Here is a 14786-nt window from a genome sequence, read left to right as displayed (position 1 = left end):
TGTTGCCTCTGGTTTTGAGGGTACAGAAGCTCCTAAGAGACTCACACCGCCACCCTGGGCAACCCAGCTGAAAGGGTGTGAAGCAGTTATTCCCTTTGATAGCCAGAGAAACTGAGCCTTTGAGGGCCATTTTGAAAGGCTAACATTTCTCCCTGGGGGAACTTTTCTCAGAGCAGAAGCAATTTTTTTTTTTTTCACGTCTCTGTTTTGACCTAAATTATCTGTGGGGTTGTACTTTTTAAAATACAGAAGCTATTTTTTGTTGATATTTCTTCCTTTTCACTTTAAATTTTTGTATTATCGTTAATTTTGAGATTAACGTAAATTTTACCCCAGCAAATTCATTTTGATTTAGTTTTTTTGTGTTTTTTTGGGGGGGGTGGTATCCTCTCCAGTTGTATAGTAGCACCTACTTTATCATATTGCTTTTATATTATGTACTTTTCCTTTAAAAACAGGGAGTGGGTGTGCTTTCTTGCTCACTTTATCTTATAAAAAGAAAACATTGATATCCTGATAGAGGGCACTGTATTTTGATCACTCAGGAATTTTGATCACAGGAGAGTTGTATTTTATAATTTAAGATGAGAAACCGTAAGGCTGCGTATGTAGCATACAGCAGTATTTACTAATTAATCATATTGAGTTTTGACCCAGATGTGGGAGAAACTAAAGTTTTCTCTGAGTCGTTGATTTCAGAGGCATAAAGTTGCATTAATATGTGAAAGCAAACTTGCAAAGTTTCTCTAGTTTCCAGCCTTTATTAGGTCATCATGTCACTCAGAAGTGTGCCAGGCATGTAGTAGTTACTCCAAAAATGGGATTCAGTTCCTTCAGGATTTTTGAAGCCCCTAGATATACACGGCACCATGCCAGTAAAATTATGCAGTCCACAGGGATAGAGCCCCTCAGAATTATTATTTATTTATTTTTTTGTGGTATGCGGGCCTCTCACTGCTGTGGCCTCTCCTGCTGCGGAGCACAGGCCCCGGACGCGCAGGCTCAGCGGCCATGGCTCACGGGCCCAGCCGCTCCACAGCATGTGGGATCTTCCCGGACCAGGGCATGAACCCGCTCCCCCTGCATCGGCAGGCGGACTCTCAACCACTGCGCCACCAGGGAAGCCCCAGAATTATTTTTAAATCTTTACTGGAAATTTATTTCCTAAATACACCAACATTTCTCACTTAGTTCTTTAAGCATTTTACAAGTAGCTAGTTAAATATAGACGAGGTATAGGTAGTGATGTTTGTGTTTGGTGTGGGTAAGGAGATGACCCTGGCAGGCTTGAGATGGGTTCTCTTGTTCTTACTGTTCCAGTACATTTTTGTTTTAATAGCCCTCCCTTTTTCATTTATTCCTCTTTCCCCCTTCCAGTATGGCAAATGCAAATCTACAGATAAGCTGTAGAACCATATTTTCCTAAACGGGAAGATGGTTCCATGGATTTTTAAAGTTTAGGGTAGTCTTGATTTAAGGATTTGTCACGTAAAACTGTAATATCTTGTCTCCAAATTAATGTGCTAATTAGAAACCTAAAAGCCTAGTGATAAACAGGAATTTTAGAATCTTCTCCACTTTTTACCAAGTTCAGAAATCTCTTATAAGACCTTTGTTTGCTTCATGGTCATCTAGTTTTTAAATTTATACTTGTAGTGACGGGGACCTTACTACCTCGCGGGGCAACCCCTTTCCATTTCCCGAAGCTGTCATCATTGGAAAGCACTCCTGTGCATCTGCAGGCTGCCTGTGGTGGGACAGTGCGGCATGTGTATATTACACATCACGAAACTACTTCAAATGAGTATTTCTTTTCATCATTAGATGGAAACTACCCAGTGCAAAGATCATGTGTGACCAGCCTTTCTCCTTGTAATGCCCTGAACATACGCGCTCGGTACTGTTTAGAGGATGAATTCTTACTTAGTTCCATATGACTTGAAGATTAACTGGAAGACAGGCTAAATATTTTTTGCCTGTATTTGAATTAGAAAATGTGTTAAGTGGGCCTTTGAAGAATAGATAACAGTCAAATTTAGGAGGTTTTTTTCCATTGGTTAAAATGGAAGTATTCTACAGTGATATGCTTTCGAACCACAAATAAACTCTGATACATAGCAAATGATCCAGTTAGATAAGAAGTCTATTTATTTTGTTGTTTATTTGTGGTCCTCATCCCTGCCAAAAGTGCAGAAGAGTAAAGCAAGCTGTAAACTCTGTAATGACTAGTTATTTTAGCTGTTGTCTTTAAGAAGCCAAAGGGGATAACCTTAGAGAATATATTAAAACCTGGGAAGCTTAAAAAAAAATCAGAAGATCCTAGGGTACCTAGAAGCGTACCAAGAAAGACTTGATTCCACCTGCAGAACTCCCTGGAGTTTTTTGTTTTTTTTAAAAAACTTTTTTTTTTTTTTTGCGGTACGCGGGCCTCTCACTGTTGTGGCCTCTCCAGTTGCGGAGCACAGGCTCTGGGTGTGCAGGCTCAGCGGCCATGGCTCACGGGCCCAGCCGCTCCGCAGCATGTGGGATCTTCCCGGACCGGGGCACGAACCCGTGTCCCCTGCATCGGCAGGCGGACTCTCAACAACTGCGCCACCAGGGAAGCCCCTCCCTAGAGTTTTAAAATCTAGTTTTCTGTGGTATTGCACAGTGAACAGGCAAACGCTGCTATAAATCATTCCTTACCAAATGGCCCAGGGTTTGAAACTAAGGGGCTGAAAAGGCTCCCTGTTGCCAACCCCTTGGTCGTGCCTGAGGACGCCAAGGCCAGAAAGTGCCAGTTGCTTTTCAAAAAGAACATAGCTGCCCTCAGGCAGAGCCTGAGTCTGGAACTCAAGTTTTTTTGACTCTGTCTAAAAATAAAACATCAGAAGAGGCAGAAACTGTTGATTGCTTACTCAGCCACATTTTAAATGTTATAGCCAGTGGAGGTTGGGACTTAGACATTTTTCTTTCTTTATAAACCATTTTGGATCACCTGGTGTTTCTAGCTTCCTGTGAATCCTGTACCCGCTCTGGACCTGAATGGGCTTGCCGCTGCGGGCACACCCCTCCTTCCAGATTCTGTTACTTCGAGGCTGCACTGCCTACCACTGCCCCCCAGCATGCTCCCCTCTGGCACTTGGCACCCATTGCTATTTAACTAGTGCCCTTCTCCTGGCTTCCTGGTCCATCACAGCTGTGCTAGACTGAGACACCACGAGAACAACCTCACTCTGGCTTACCTCCAGCTACCTGGAGCCTGGCCTCCCACCTTGTCTGCGTCCAACACAAGTTGAGCAGATTTCCTCCCATTTTATATTCAGTTTTCCCTCCTAAAGGTAGCTCTTCACAGTTGTGCCAGCTTGTTAAGGAATGCTGTTTTCGCTTTCTTCTATTCTGCAGTAGTAATTGACTACACCCAGCCCCTTAGCCAGCCTAGTTTTTCCTTTCATCTTGTTCATTGATGCCCCCAGCCCCTCAGGCCTCAGCCCTTGCAGGTGTCCTCACTCCTGTCTTTCCATTGCTGGTCATGCCCTGCGGCCCAGCCATTGTGTCCGTGTGTGTGTCACTTCTGGAGCCCATTTCTTTCCTTCCACCATCCTGCAGACCTTCAGCTAGTTAGTTCTGCAGTTGCAGTAATTTATGAGCCATTCCTCCGCCTCCAGTCTCGTCTCTTTCCCAATCCATTGTTTGCACCACTGCCAGATGAATCTTCTTAAAATGCTCCATTTTTTAAGTCAGTCTTTCCCTGGTCCCTCTCAGAAGCATTTAAATAGTTCCGTTAACCACCGGGGAAGGTCTGAACTTACCTTTTTGTTCAAAGCCTGCTGTCATCAGGTGCTGTCTTGCTCTCAGCTGCTGTTCCTCCCTTTACTCCTCCCTCCGCCACAGGCTGTGCCCTTTGCTCGGTGCTCCCTGAGTGTGCCTCGTACCTCTCGGTCTCTGGAAGTCTTCTTAGCTCCTTCGTGGAGCCTTGTCTGCCAGCCATTCTTTTCAGGTCTTTGCTGATATTCACTGGCTGACCTATTCATTTGACACTTAATTCACTAAGCAAACATTATGAAAGACACGCTGTTTTGCTTCTGTGAGGAATGGATTACAGAGGGGTTAGAGGGTCATCCCCACTGCCAGGAAGCTTGTCTTTGTCACCTAGATTCTGTATCTTCTTGTGTTCATATCTACTGGATCAGAAGTGTAAAGGCAGAGGCCAGGCCTTACGCTTGAAATTTAAGAAATTTAAAAATCACCAGCACCCAGCAAATATTCTGCACAGGCAGTTAATACATGCTGCGAGAGCTGCTAGTACACTTCTAGTAAGGCTTCTTGGAATTTGGAGTTTCTTGTTTTATTTATTTTGGCATTTTGATTAAATTTTGTACGTTCCCATTTTAGCATAAATTGTAACTTTAAAATTACGGTGAGAAATCTATGAATGTAAAATCATCAGCTGAGTTATCTTATAGACTTAATTGGGTAAGATTATTTAAGCTAGTGATTTCGCATTAGTCTGGCCCTGCTCATGTTAACTTTTCTGCTTTTTTTTTCAGCCTGCATGAAGAAATAAGTGATTTTTATGAATACATGTCCCCAAGACCAGAGGAGCAGAAGATGCGGATGGAGGTGGTGAACAGGATCGAGAGTGTGATTAAGGAACTCTGGCCCAGTGCTGACGTGAGTACCTGTCTGGGTAGAAGGGTGCTTAGGTGGCAATATCCCTGTGTATGTGCATCTGTAGAGTTGTGATCTAATGAAATTTTAAAAGCAAAGAATTCTCTTCAGCTCTTAGAATTTGGGGCTTCCTAATTATTTGCATTGAATTAGATGACTTACTTAAAACTGTTTCTTTGCGGTACTGAATAGCAGCTACGAACTGCAAACTATTTCTAGGAATCATTACTATAAAGAGAAGAAAGACAAATAAAGCCTCCTTGTAGTAGTGGGTTATTTGGATGTGATGTCTCAAAACGCTGTTACTATTTTCTTCCAGCCTGTCAGTATGAACATTACATAATTGTGTACAGCTGAATGAAGATGTCAAGTAGGAGTTTCTTATGTCATTTGAAATTCATTTTCATAGGCTAATGCAGGCGTGTGTTCTACTTTCCTGAAACTGCTGTTTTCTTCTTTCTTTTTTTTATTTTTTAACATCTTTATTGGAGTATAATTGCTTTACAATGGTATGTTAGTTTCAGCTTCACAACAAAATGAATCAGTTATACATATACATATGTTCCCATATCTCCTCCCGCTTGCGTCTCCCTCCCTCCCACCCTCCCTATCCCATCCCTCCAGGTGGTCACAAAGCACCGAGCTGATCTCCCTGTGCTACGTGGCTGCTTCCCACTAGCTATCTCCCTTACGTTTGGTACTGTATATATGTCCATGCCTCTCTCTCGCTTTGTCACAGTTTACCCTTCCCCCTCCCCATATCCTCAAGTCCATTCTCTAGTAAGTCTGTGTCTTTATTCCTGTTTCACCCCTAGGTTCTTCATGACATTTTTTCCCTTAAATTCCATATATATGTGTTAGCATACGGTATTTGTCTCTCTCTCTCTGACTTACTTCACTCTGTATGACAGACTCTAGATCTATCCACCTCATTACAAATAGCTCAATTTCGTTTCTTTTTATGGCTGAGTAATATTCCATTGTATATATGTGCCACATCTTCTTTATCCATTCATCCGACGACGGGCACTTAGGTTGTTTCCATCTCCGGGCTATTGTAAATAGAGCTGCAATGAACATTTTGGTACATGACTCTTTCTGAATTCTGGTTTCCTCAGGGTATATACCTAGTAGTGGGATTGCTGGGTCATATGGTAGTTCTATTTGTAGTTTTTTAAGGAACCTCCATACTGTTCTCCATAGTGGCTGAACCAATTCACATTCCCACCAGCAGTGCAAGAGTGTTCCCTTTTCTCCACACCCTCTCCAGCATTTATTGTTTCTAGATTTTTTGATGATGGCCATTCTGACTGGTGTGAGATGATATCTCATTGTAGTTTTGATTTGCATTTCTCTAATGATTAATGATGTTGAGCATTCTTTCATGTGTTTGTTGGCAGTCTGTATATCTTCTTTGGAGAAATGTCTATTTAGGTCTTCTGCCCATTTTTGGATTGGGTTGTTTGTTTTTTTGTTATTGAGCTGCATGAGCTGCTTGTAAATTTTGGAGATTAATCCTTTGTCAGTTGCTTCATTTGCAAATATTTTCTCCCATTCTGAGGGTTGTCTTTTGGTCTTGTTTATGGTTTCCTTTGCTGTGCAAAAGCTTTTAAGTTTCATTAGGTCCCATTTGTTTATTTTTGTTTTTATTTCCATTTCTCTAGGAGGTGGGTCAAAAAGGACCTTGCTGTGATTTATGTCATAGAGTGTTCTGCCTATGTTTTCCTCTAAGAGTTTGATAGTTTCTGGCCTTACATTTAGGTCTTTAATCCATTTTGAGCTTATTTTTGTGTATGGTGTTAGGGAGTGATCTAATCTCATACTTTTACATGTACCTGTCCAGTTTTCCCAGCACCACTTATTGAAGAGGCTGTCCTTTCTCCACTGTACATTCCTGCCTCCTTTATCAAAGATAAGGTGATTATGTCATTTGAAATTCGTTTTCATAGGCTAATGCAGGCGTGTGTTCTGCTTTCCTGAAACTGCTGTTTTCTTCTCTTTTTCTAATCACTCCTTGCCTCCCAGTATAGCTCCCACCCAGTGAACAAAACTTTTGCCCAAGATTTCCTCTGCTTATTTGCGGTTCTTATTGTTGACGCTCACTTTTTAGGGCTCCTTTGAGGGCCTGTTGTACAGTTTTGTGCATTCGAAGAAGTAACTTACTAGAATCCATTACGTTGTACATTGTGTTATACAGCTTTTCTTTAGACTCCGTCATGGGCTGGTAAAGGTGAAGCCAGGGAAGTTTTTCTGGTCCAGTTGGCAAAACAAAGAAGCTTCAAATAAGATACTGTAGGTACAGGGAAGAGGGGAGGACACTAATAATATTTTGTTGAGCAGCCACTGTATGCCACTATGTGATCTAGATTGACAGCTTTCAACTGGGGACAAGTTTCTCCCCCAGGAGGCATCTGACAACGTCAGAGACATTTTTTATTATCGTGACTGGTGAGGTGCTCCTGGCATATGATGAGTAAAGGCCAGGGAGGTTGCTAAACATCACATGATGCACAGGACAGCTCCTCAACACAAAGAATTATCTGCCCCGGAAGACAGTAGTGCTGAAGTTGAGAAACCCTGATCTAAATCAGTCCTCCTCCTTCTGAGGTGGGGGGTTTTATCCACAGTTTTTTTGCAGATGAGGTGCACGAGGCTGTGATTAGGTTCCTGGGTCCATCTCACCTCAAAAGTTGAACTTTTTTCATTGTTCGTCCTTTATTGCAATTACTGAGTCTTCCACTGTTCTCTGTGGTTTGAGATAGGATATGTCCTGATTTTATGCCACAGCATGATGTTATAATGACAGTGCCTGGTGTTCTCTGTGGAGATGGCCTACAGGCTGGCACTTGTCCTGGAACTGAAGTGGTCTGACCCTAATTCAGTAATCTGTGAGAAGATTCCCTTTGAGAGAACAAAAGTTAAGGATTTGTGATTATATCTCTAGATTATCAGGGAACATTAGTGACCTGAACATTACTTTTGAGAGGTTTCTGTTTAAGTCTACATATTTGATATTTGAACCTAATAAGTTTAAGCTATATTCCGAATGTCTGCCTATAAGCCACGGGATCCCGCTTCATGAAAGCATGGTGTTAGAAAAAAAATGCTCTTGTAGTACTAAAAATTACCAGTAGAGGGTGGCAAAACCCTGCATTTCTCCATAGCTTGGTGGCTCTTCATCTGATATTTTAATATAACAATTTTTTCTCTTTTAGGTCCAGATATTTGGAAGTTTTAAAACTGGCCTGTATTTACCTACTAGGTTAGTACATTTATGGCACTTATAAGGGATTGTACATTTTTTTAGAGTGTATGCGCTTTGACTGTTGAATGTGTAAGAGTTGAAACAAAGCAGATTTATGGAACAAAAATTCACTTACCTGTATTTTATTTGAATTATCTTGAGGTAGAATATCACTGCAGAGAACTGTTCAACCCTGTAACTTAACCCACTAACACAGATGTTAATGTCGTACTATGGTAAAACACCTGATTATGCTCTAGAACTTTGTATTCTCTGGAATGCCAGGTCTCTCATTTTTTATTGAGAACTCATACTATTAGCTCCTGTTCCAGTGCTCTGATTCAGAAAATCAGGGTACAGACTCTTCTCTGAGGGAAGTCTTGGTCTTTTCAGGCCTCTTGTTTGTTTCGGTCTTCTCAAATGAGGGCTGTCTTGGCCCATAGCTGGGGGTGGGGTGTGTGTGTTGGGGGTGATTTTGGGGGTTAGTAAGACTTCCTTGAGGAGTGAGTGCCCGTCCTGTAAGAATTGAAATGCTGTGGTCTTTATGAAGCAAAAACATTTATGATGTTTTTGTTTTTATTGTGGTAAGAGCACTCAACCTGAGATTTACCCTTTTAACAAATGTTCAAGTGCACCAAAGGCATCCATCATGTTTTTCATTTGAGTTTGATTCAGTCTACTTTACCCAAACTTAAAATGTGTTAAAGTGGATGGATCCTAGCAATTTCCATTCTTCCCATTGCTGTCTTAGGCCTACAAAAGCCATAAAATATTCAACTTTGAGTCCATTAATATTTTTCCTTATTTAGGTTCTGAGCCTCAGCAAAACCTGAGTCCCTCTTTCTAATAATTTAATTAAATTTTATGAACAGTACTACATTTACCTAGTTCAGATTTGAAAAGAGCACACACATAATTACAATGAAAAGTCTGGATCCCACCTCTCTCCCCCAGTTTCTCTCCTTGGAGGAGCTGCTACTACCAGTTCTTTGCATATCCTTCCAGAGATATTCTATGCATATAAAAGGGAATGTGTGTTTCTTCCTTTTGTACACAAATGGTAGCATACTAGATACACTGCCTGCATCTTGCTTTTTATAGTTAATAATGTAAGTCACAATCAGTTAACCTCATTCACTTGGAAGGTCTTCAGTTTTTTAGTACCAGAAGCCTTTATGAACAGGAAACGTTAACTGGTGTTTTTGAGGTGTTACTTCTTTTAAAATCACCCCGGGAAATGACCAGGAGAGGGAAGGAAGTTGTTAAAATCACCAGTTTCCACTTCCTGTCTAAAAACAGTCCTCACCAACACATTTAGTCTTCATTGGGCAGGGTGAGAAATAGAGTTCCATTGTACTAACCTGCTGTCTGTAGCTTGAATGAGTTAAAGTAAGTACAGTTTCTCACTTCTTGAAACAACTCTTGTGTGTGCTCTGTGTTCAGTGACATCGATCTTGTGGTGTTTGGGAAGTGGGAGAACCTACCCCTCTGGACCCTGGAAGAAGCTCTTCGGAAGCATAAGGTTGCAGATGAGGATTCGGTGAAAGTTCTAGACAAAGCAACTGTAAGTTCTTCAACATTTCATCTTAGACCCTCTAGGTTACTTATGCATGAAACTTGTAAAATTAAAATTTAATTTTGGTGAGCACCGTCGGATTGTGAGTGAATTATTCCTTCCTTTTGTTCGTGATCACAGTGCTTGTACATAAAAAGTTGTGTTTGTGAGACAAATGAATTATTCTGGTTGTACATTTCTTTAAAAAATATTATTCAATTTATCATACTAATACTGTAGAGATTTTTTAATATAAAAACATAAGTAAAAATGTGGATATCTGATAAAGTTTATAGTTGCACAGCTGTTGCTTTTCTATCATATTTTGTATCCTTGAAGAATTGTATTAATTGAAATTTTGTAAATCAAGTCATATTTTAACTAACGGAATGGACATTAAAGAATTTTCACAGAAGCTCATTTTAGAAATAAATATGTCTATTTTAGAAGTTTGGATTTTTGCATAGTAGGTTTTATTAGAGCAAAACAACTTGTATTGTTTCTTATTAAAAGCTGTTAATTTGGAAATCCAGTTCTGTACACAAAGTTTGCTGGCCTGAGTTTTCTAATGCATGGTAGAAATAGAGCTTTTTTTTTTATTTTTTTAAGAATTCCTGATATCGCATATAAATCATCCTATCATTTTTCATTTGAGAATCATTCTTACATTTTAAGTTCTCTTGTTAGGTTGTTTTTTGGGCTGTTTGCACAACTGACCAAAAAGGCCAGCGACTTACTGCGTGTGACTTAAGAATCTAGCAGTTTTCTTATTGGAAACGGTTCGGTGCTGTGGGCTGACATTCATAATTCTTGATTTTCTTGAGTTGGAAACTGTTCTCCAAAGTATATTAATGTTGAGAAAGTTTTTGTTACCTGATTTCAAAACTCTCAGTTAGTAGAAATTACAAATATATTGCATGAGGTTAATGCTAAATATGTAATGTAAAATATCTAGAAGGCCAAGTCAACTGTGGTACGGAGTGTTCAGAATACTCAGTGTTTTTATGTCCTCATGAGGAAGTGAAGACCTCAAGTCTGATAACCTTCCATCTCCTGATTTTGTCATTTAATTTGGTTAAAGTATTTAAATTTTACCTGTCTTCTCTTTCTAGGTACCTATTATTAAATTAACAGATTCTTTTACCGAAGTGAAAGTTGATATCAGCTTTAATGTACAGAATGGTGTGAGAGCAGCTGACCTCATCAAAGATTTTACCAAGGTCAGAGAATTTATAGTGTTTATTCAGTGAAAATGTTAGAAATGGAGTTGTGTTTTGAGATTCTGTTGTGGTGGTGTTCTGATATACTTGGCTAAACTATTTTTATATGTGTATCGCTGACAAATGCTTCTTTTCTGTGCAGTGGTTTTACTTTCCTTGAATCTGCTTGTAATAATCAGTAATTTATAATGTGACCTCAAGTAAGAATTAAGGGTTGAGGAAGCTTTTGAAGAACTTCTCTCCAAGAGTTCAGATTAAGACCCTCTCTAGGGAGCCTTTTCTAGATTTTAATCCCCAAGTCACCTGTAAGATAGGTCCTGCAGGTGTCCTCATCTTATCTTGAAGTGGTTTAAGTCTGTTTCTGCTTATTCTATTTTCTTCCCAGATAGTGCAGAATTTGTCAACATCATCTTCAGAACATTTCACATGCTTAAACCCATCAGCTTTTTTCTCCCAAAACTAAAACTGTGAACTGCTTTGGCTTATGTAGAATATCATTTCTCTCCATTCACAATGTTTTTTTTAAATAAATTTATTTATTTTCGTCATTTATTTAATTTTTGGCTGCATTGGGTCTTCTCTGCTGCATGCGGTTTTCTCTAGCTGCTGAGAGCGGGGGCTACTCTTCGTTGCAGTACGCGGGCTTCTCACTGCAGTGGCTTCTCTTGTTGCGGAGCACAGGCCCTAGAGCACGCGGGCTTCAGTAGTTGTGTCGCATGGACTCAGTAGTGGCAGCACACGGGCTCTAGAGCACAGGCTCAGTAGTTGTGGCACACGGGCTTAGTTGCTCTGCGGCATGTGGGATCTTCCCAGACCAGGGCTCGAACCCGTGTCCCCTGCATTGGCAGGGGGGGTCTTTAACACTGCGCCCCCCCGGGAGCCCCCCCCCGGTTTTTTTTTTTTTTTTTTTTTAGCAGCTCTTCAGGTTCACCTTTTTCTTTTTATGTCAGAAAACATTTTAACTCTCCTGTGGTGAACATTATATTCTTGTATAAATGAGCGGAGTATAGAAAAGCAGAAAAAGAAAAATATTATCTGTAATCCCACTCTTTTGGAGGTATTGGGTGTGTATAAAGTTTCTTTTTACCAGAAAAAAACTTTTTTAAAAATTGAGAATAATACGTATGATGAAAAATCTTACCAGTATAAAAGGGTAGTGAAAAGTGAGTCACCCTTATACCTTATATGCTTAGATCAGCTTCATAGGATGTGCCTTCATCGGCTTTTTTTCTTTGCTTTTTATCCTCTTCTTGAAATTTTTAACAAAAGGCATATAGCACACTATATACAAGATGTCTAATACTTTTTTTCTAACTTAATATTTTGGTGGGTTTTTCTGTATCAGCACAGTCAGGGTTCCTTCATTCTTTTCACTGACTACACGGTTGTCCCTTGTCAGGATTATTGTGCTTTGTGTAGCACTTCCCCGGCGTTGCTTCCAGTGGTTTTTTTCTGTTACAAAAAGTGCTTGGTGGACATCCTTCCATGCCTACATCTTTCTTTACACTAATAAATTGTAGGAAGATTCCCGGAAGTGGAATTTCTGGGTCAGAGGATATATGCAGAAAAAATTCTGTTGGAAATTTGCCGAGTTCTTCTTTAAAGAGACTATATTTCTGAGTTCAACTGTAGTGTTTAAAAATGATTATTTCTCCATATTTTTGTTGTTTCTCGTGCTTGCTTGCTTTGACATGATTTGCAAAAGTTTAAACTTTTTTCTTTCTTATGGAAGCAGTTTGTTTTCATTGTAAGTGTCAAGAAAAGAGTGGAAATCACTAGTAATTCTACCGCCCCTAGGTAATGGCTGTTGACTTCTTTCTCGATGTTTGTGCCTGCTTTGTTCCCCTCGGCATCCCTAGCCTAGGGCCTGGCTTGTGGAGAGTACTTAATGAGTGTGTGCCTGAGTGAAAGACAGACTCACACTGTCCATATTTGCCAGCATGGATGTTCTCACCCTTCTTTGTAAAGCACAGAAGGTGGGTCTGTGTGTTCACCTGCCCGCATGGAGAACGGCAGGCAGGATGGCTCCTGCTTCTGGGCTCTGCAGAATCATCTGAAGGACCCTGGTCTGCCTATGGAGTGCCACCTACAAGAAGTGATTCTTTAAAATCCCACTGATTTAGTGCTTTAAGAGATGGGAATTCCCTGGCGGTCCAGTGGTTAAGGACTCTGCGCTTTCACTACATGGGGCCTGGATTCGATCCCTGGTCGGGGAACTAAGATCCTGCAAGCTGGGAGGTGTGGCCAAAAAAAAAAGAATTGAGACATTGTCCTGTACTGTTTCTGTTACCTATTTACAATTGAATACTATTCGGTAATGGTCATAAATGAGTGTCACAAAATATGTATTGCTAGCGTTTCTGCCCTGTAGTGAGTGCTTGGGTGCTGTCATTTACGTCTACATGTTTTAGATTTTAGATGTGAGGAGACAATCCTTAATTACTTATAGCTTACTTTTTTATAGCTTGTTTTTAAAATAGAAAATTAAGTTATTACATATGTCCACCAAAGTTTGTAATGTAAGGACCAGTTTATACTTAGAGACAATATATGCTGTTAATGCGTAGAGCTATTATTGATGTAGGAATTCATTGAAAATACAATTTTCTTTTCCAGAAATATCCTGTATTACCATACTTGGTTTTAGTATTGAAACAGTTCTTATTACAGAGGGACCTTAATGAAGTATTTACAGGTGGAATTGGTTCTTATAGTCTCTTTTTAATGGCAGTGAGTTTCCTTCAGGTAAGTTATACCTTACTAGTGTACACTAAACATTTTTTAAAATAAATCATGGGAATCATTTTGGAAAAAATTTAAATCAAGCTCTAATTAGAGTGTTTCCCTTGATTACTTACAACTTTTCCCTTTGAACTAGGTACCTTTTTATAATTTAGCAAATAAGTACTTTAAAATCCCTAGGGAAGAATTTTTTTTTTTTTATTTTTAATCCCGTGTGCTCTAGTATTTTTGAGACTTTTCACTGCAAATTTTAGCATGCAAAAGTATGGTGTGGTTTCCATAGGTGTAAATAGTAACACAAATGCCAAAATTAAGAATGTCTTCTAAGCAACTACTCTTGTAAGTTTAGCTGGAATTGAGATTTGCTGTCTGGTTAAGATGAGTTAGAAGTCTTAATCTCGTCAGTGAGCGTATTTATGTGGCACAGCGTTGCCAACTGCGTGACTCTGCTGGTGAGTCAGAATGACTTCCCTGATGTTGGGCCAAGCCCGCGCTCTCAGCATCCTGGGGCAGCTGTAAAATTCAGCCTTATAAATTGTCCCCCACCAGGTCCCCCCACACCCATGGGGCTTTAATTTAGGTTGTCTATAACAGAAGTACTATTATGATTAGCCTGCTCTAACTCCGTGACCTATTGGCTGCTATGCTAAAGCAAAATTATAATAATACTGTGTATAGAAGTTAGAATGTCATTTATTATCCTCACCTTGAATTTAGAGAAAGTCCAACATAATTCTTTTTCTTCTCATTTTAGTTACATCCCAGGGAAGATGCTTGCATCCCCAATACAAACTATGGTGTTCTCTTAATAGAATTTTTTGAATTATATGGACGACACTTCAATTATTTAAAGACTGGCATCCGGATAAAGGATGGTGGTTCCTATGTGGCCAAAGATGAAGTACAGAAAAATATGCTGGATGGCTACAGGCCATCCATGCTTTATATTGAAGATCCTTTACAACCAGGTATTGAATTTAGGTAAATTGATGGACATTCAAAGAAAAAGGCATTGGGAATTCCCTGGCAGTCCAGTGGTTAGGACTCACTCCGTGCTTTCACTGCTGAGGGCCTGGGTTCAATCCCTGGTCGGGGGAACTGAGATCCTGCAAGCCTCGCAGTGCAGCCAAAAAAAGAAAAAGAAAGAAAAGGGCATTGTCAGTCATCATATCGTACTTTAAACTCTCTTCAGATGAAAAAGTAAGCATTAACTTGTAATTGTAGTCATTTTTTTTCCTCAAAATTTTTTTTTTTTTTTTTTGCGGTACGCGGGCCTCTCACTGTTGTGGCCTCTCCCGTTGTGGAGCACAGGCTCCGGACGCGCAGGCTCAGCGGCCATGGCTCACGGGCCCAGCCGCTCCGCGGCATGTGGGAT

At 40.1% G+C, this 14786-nt stretch overlaps 1 protein-coding gene across 1 annotated transcript in view; it reads left to right on the top strand.

Moving 5' to 3' along the window:
* Window positions 1–14786, top strand: part of TENT4B (terminal nucleotidyltransferase 4B) — a 64918-nt gene that overhangs the window by 44055 nt on the left and 6077 nt on the right. Inside the window, exons 2-7 of the mRNA XM_007459479.1 lie at window positions 4530–4653; window positions 7866–7912; window positions 9338–9458; window positions 10562–10669; window positions 13286–13414; window positions 14166–14379. Coding sequence (XP_007459541.1) covers window positions 4530–4653; window positions 7866–7912; window positions 9338–9458; window positions 10562–10669; window positions 13286–13414; window positions 14166–14379 — 743 coding nt within the window. The remainder of the gene's footprint in view (window positions 1–4529; window positions 4654–7865; window positions 7913–9337; window positions 9459–10561; window positions 10670–13285; window positions 13415–14165; window positions 14380–14786) is intronic.

This window comes from Lipotes vexillifer, unplaced genomic scaffold (genome assembly GCF_000442215.2).
Source record: "Lipotes vexillifer unplaced genomic scaffold, Lipotes_vexillifer_v1.1 scaffold342, whole genome shotgun sequence".
In the NCBI taxonomy this organism is placed as follows: Eukaryota; Metazoa; Chordata; class Mammalia; order Artiodactyla; family Lipotidae; genus Lipotes; species Lipotes vexillifer.
The sequence above is the reverse complement of the archived record's forward strand: the minus strand, read 5'-3'. Positions and strand labels throughout refer to the sequence as shown.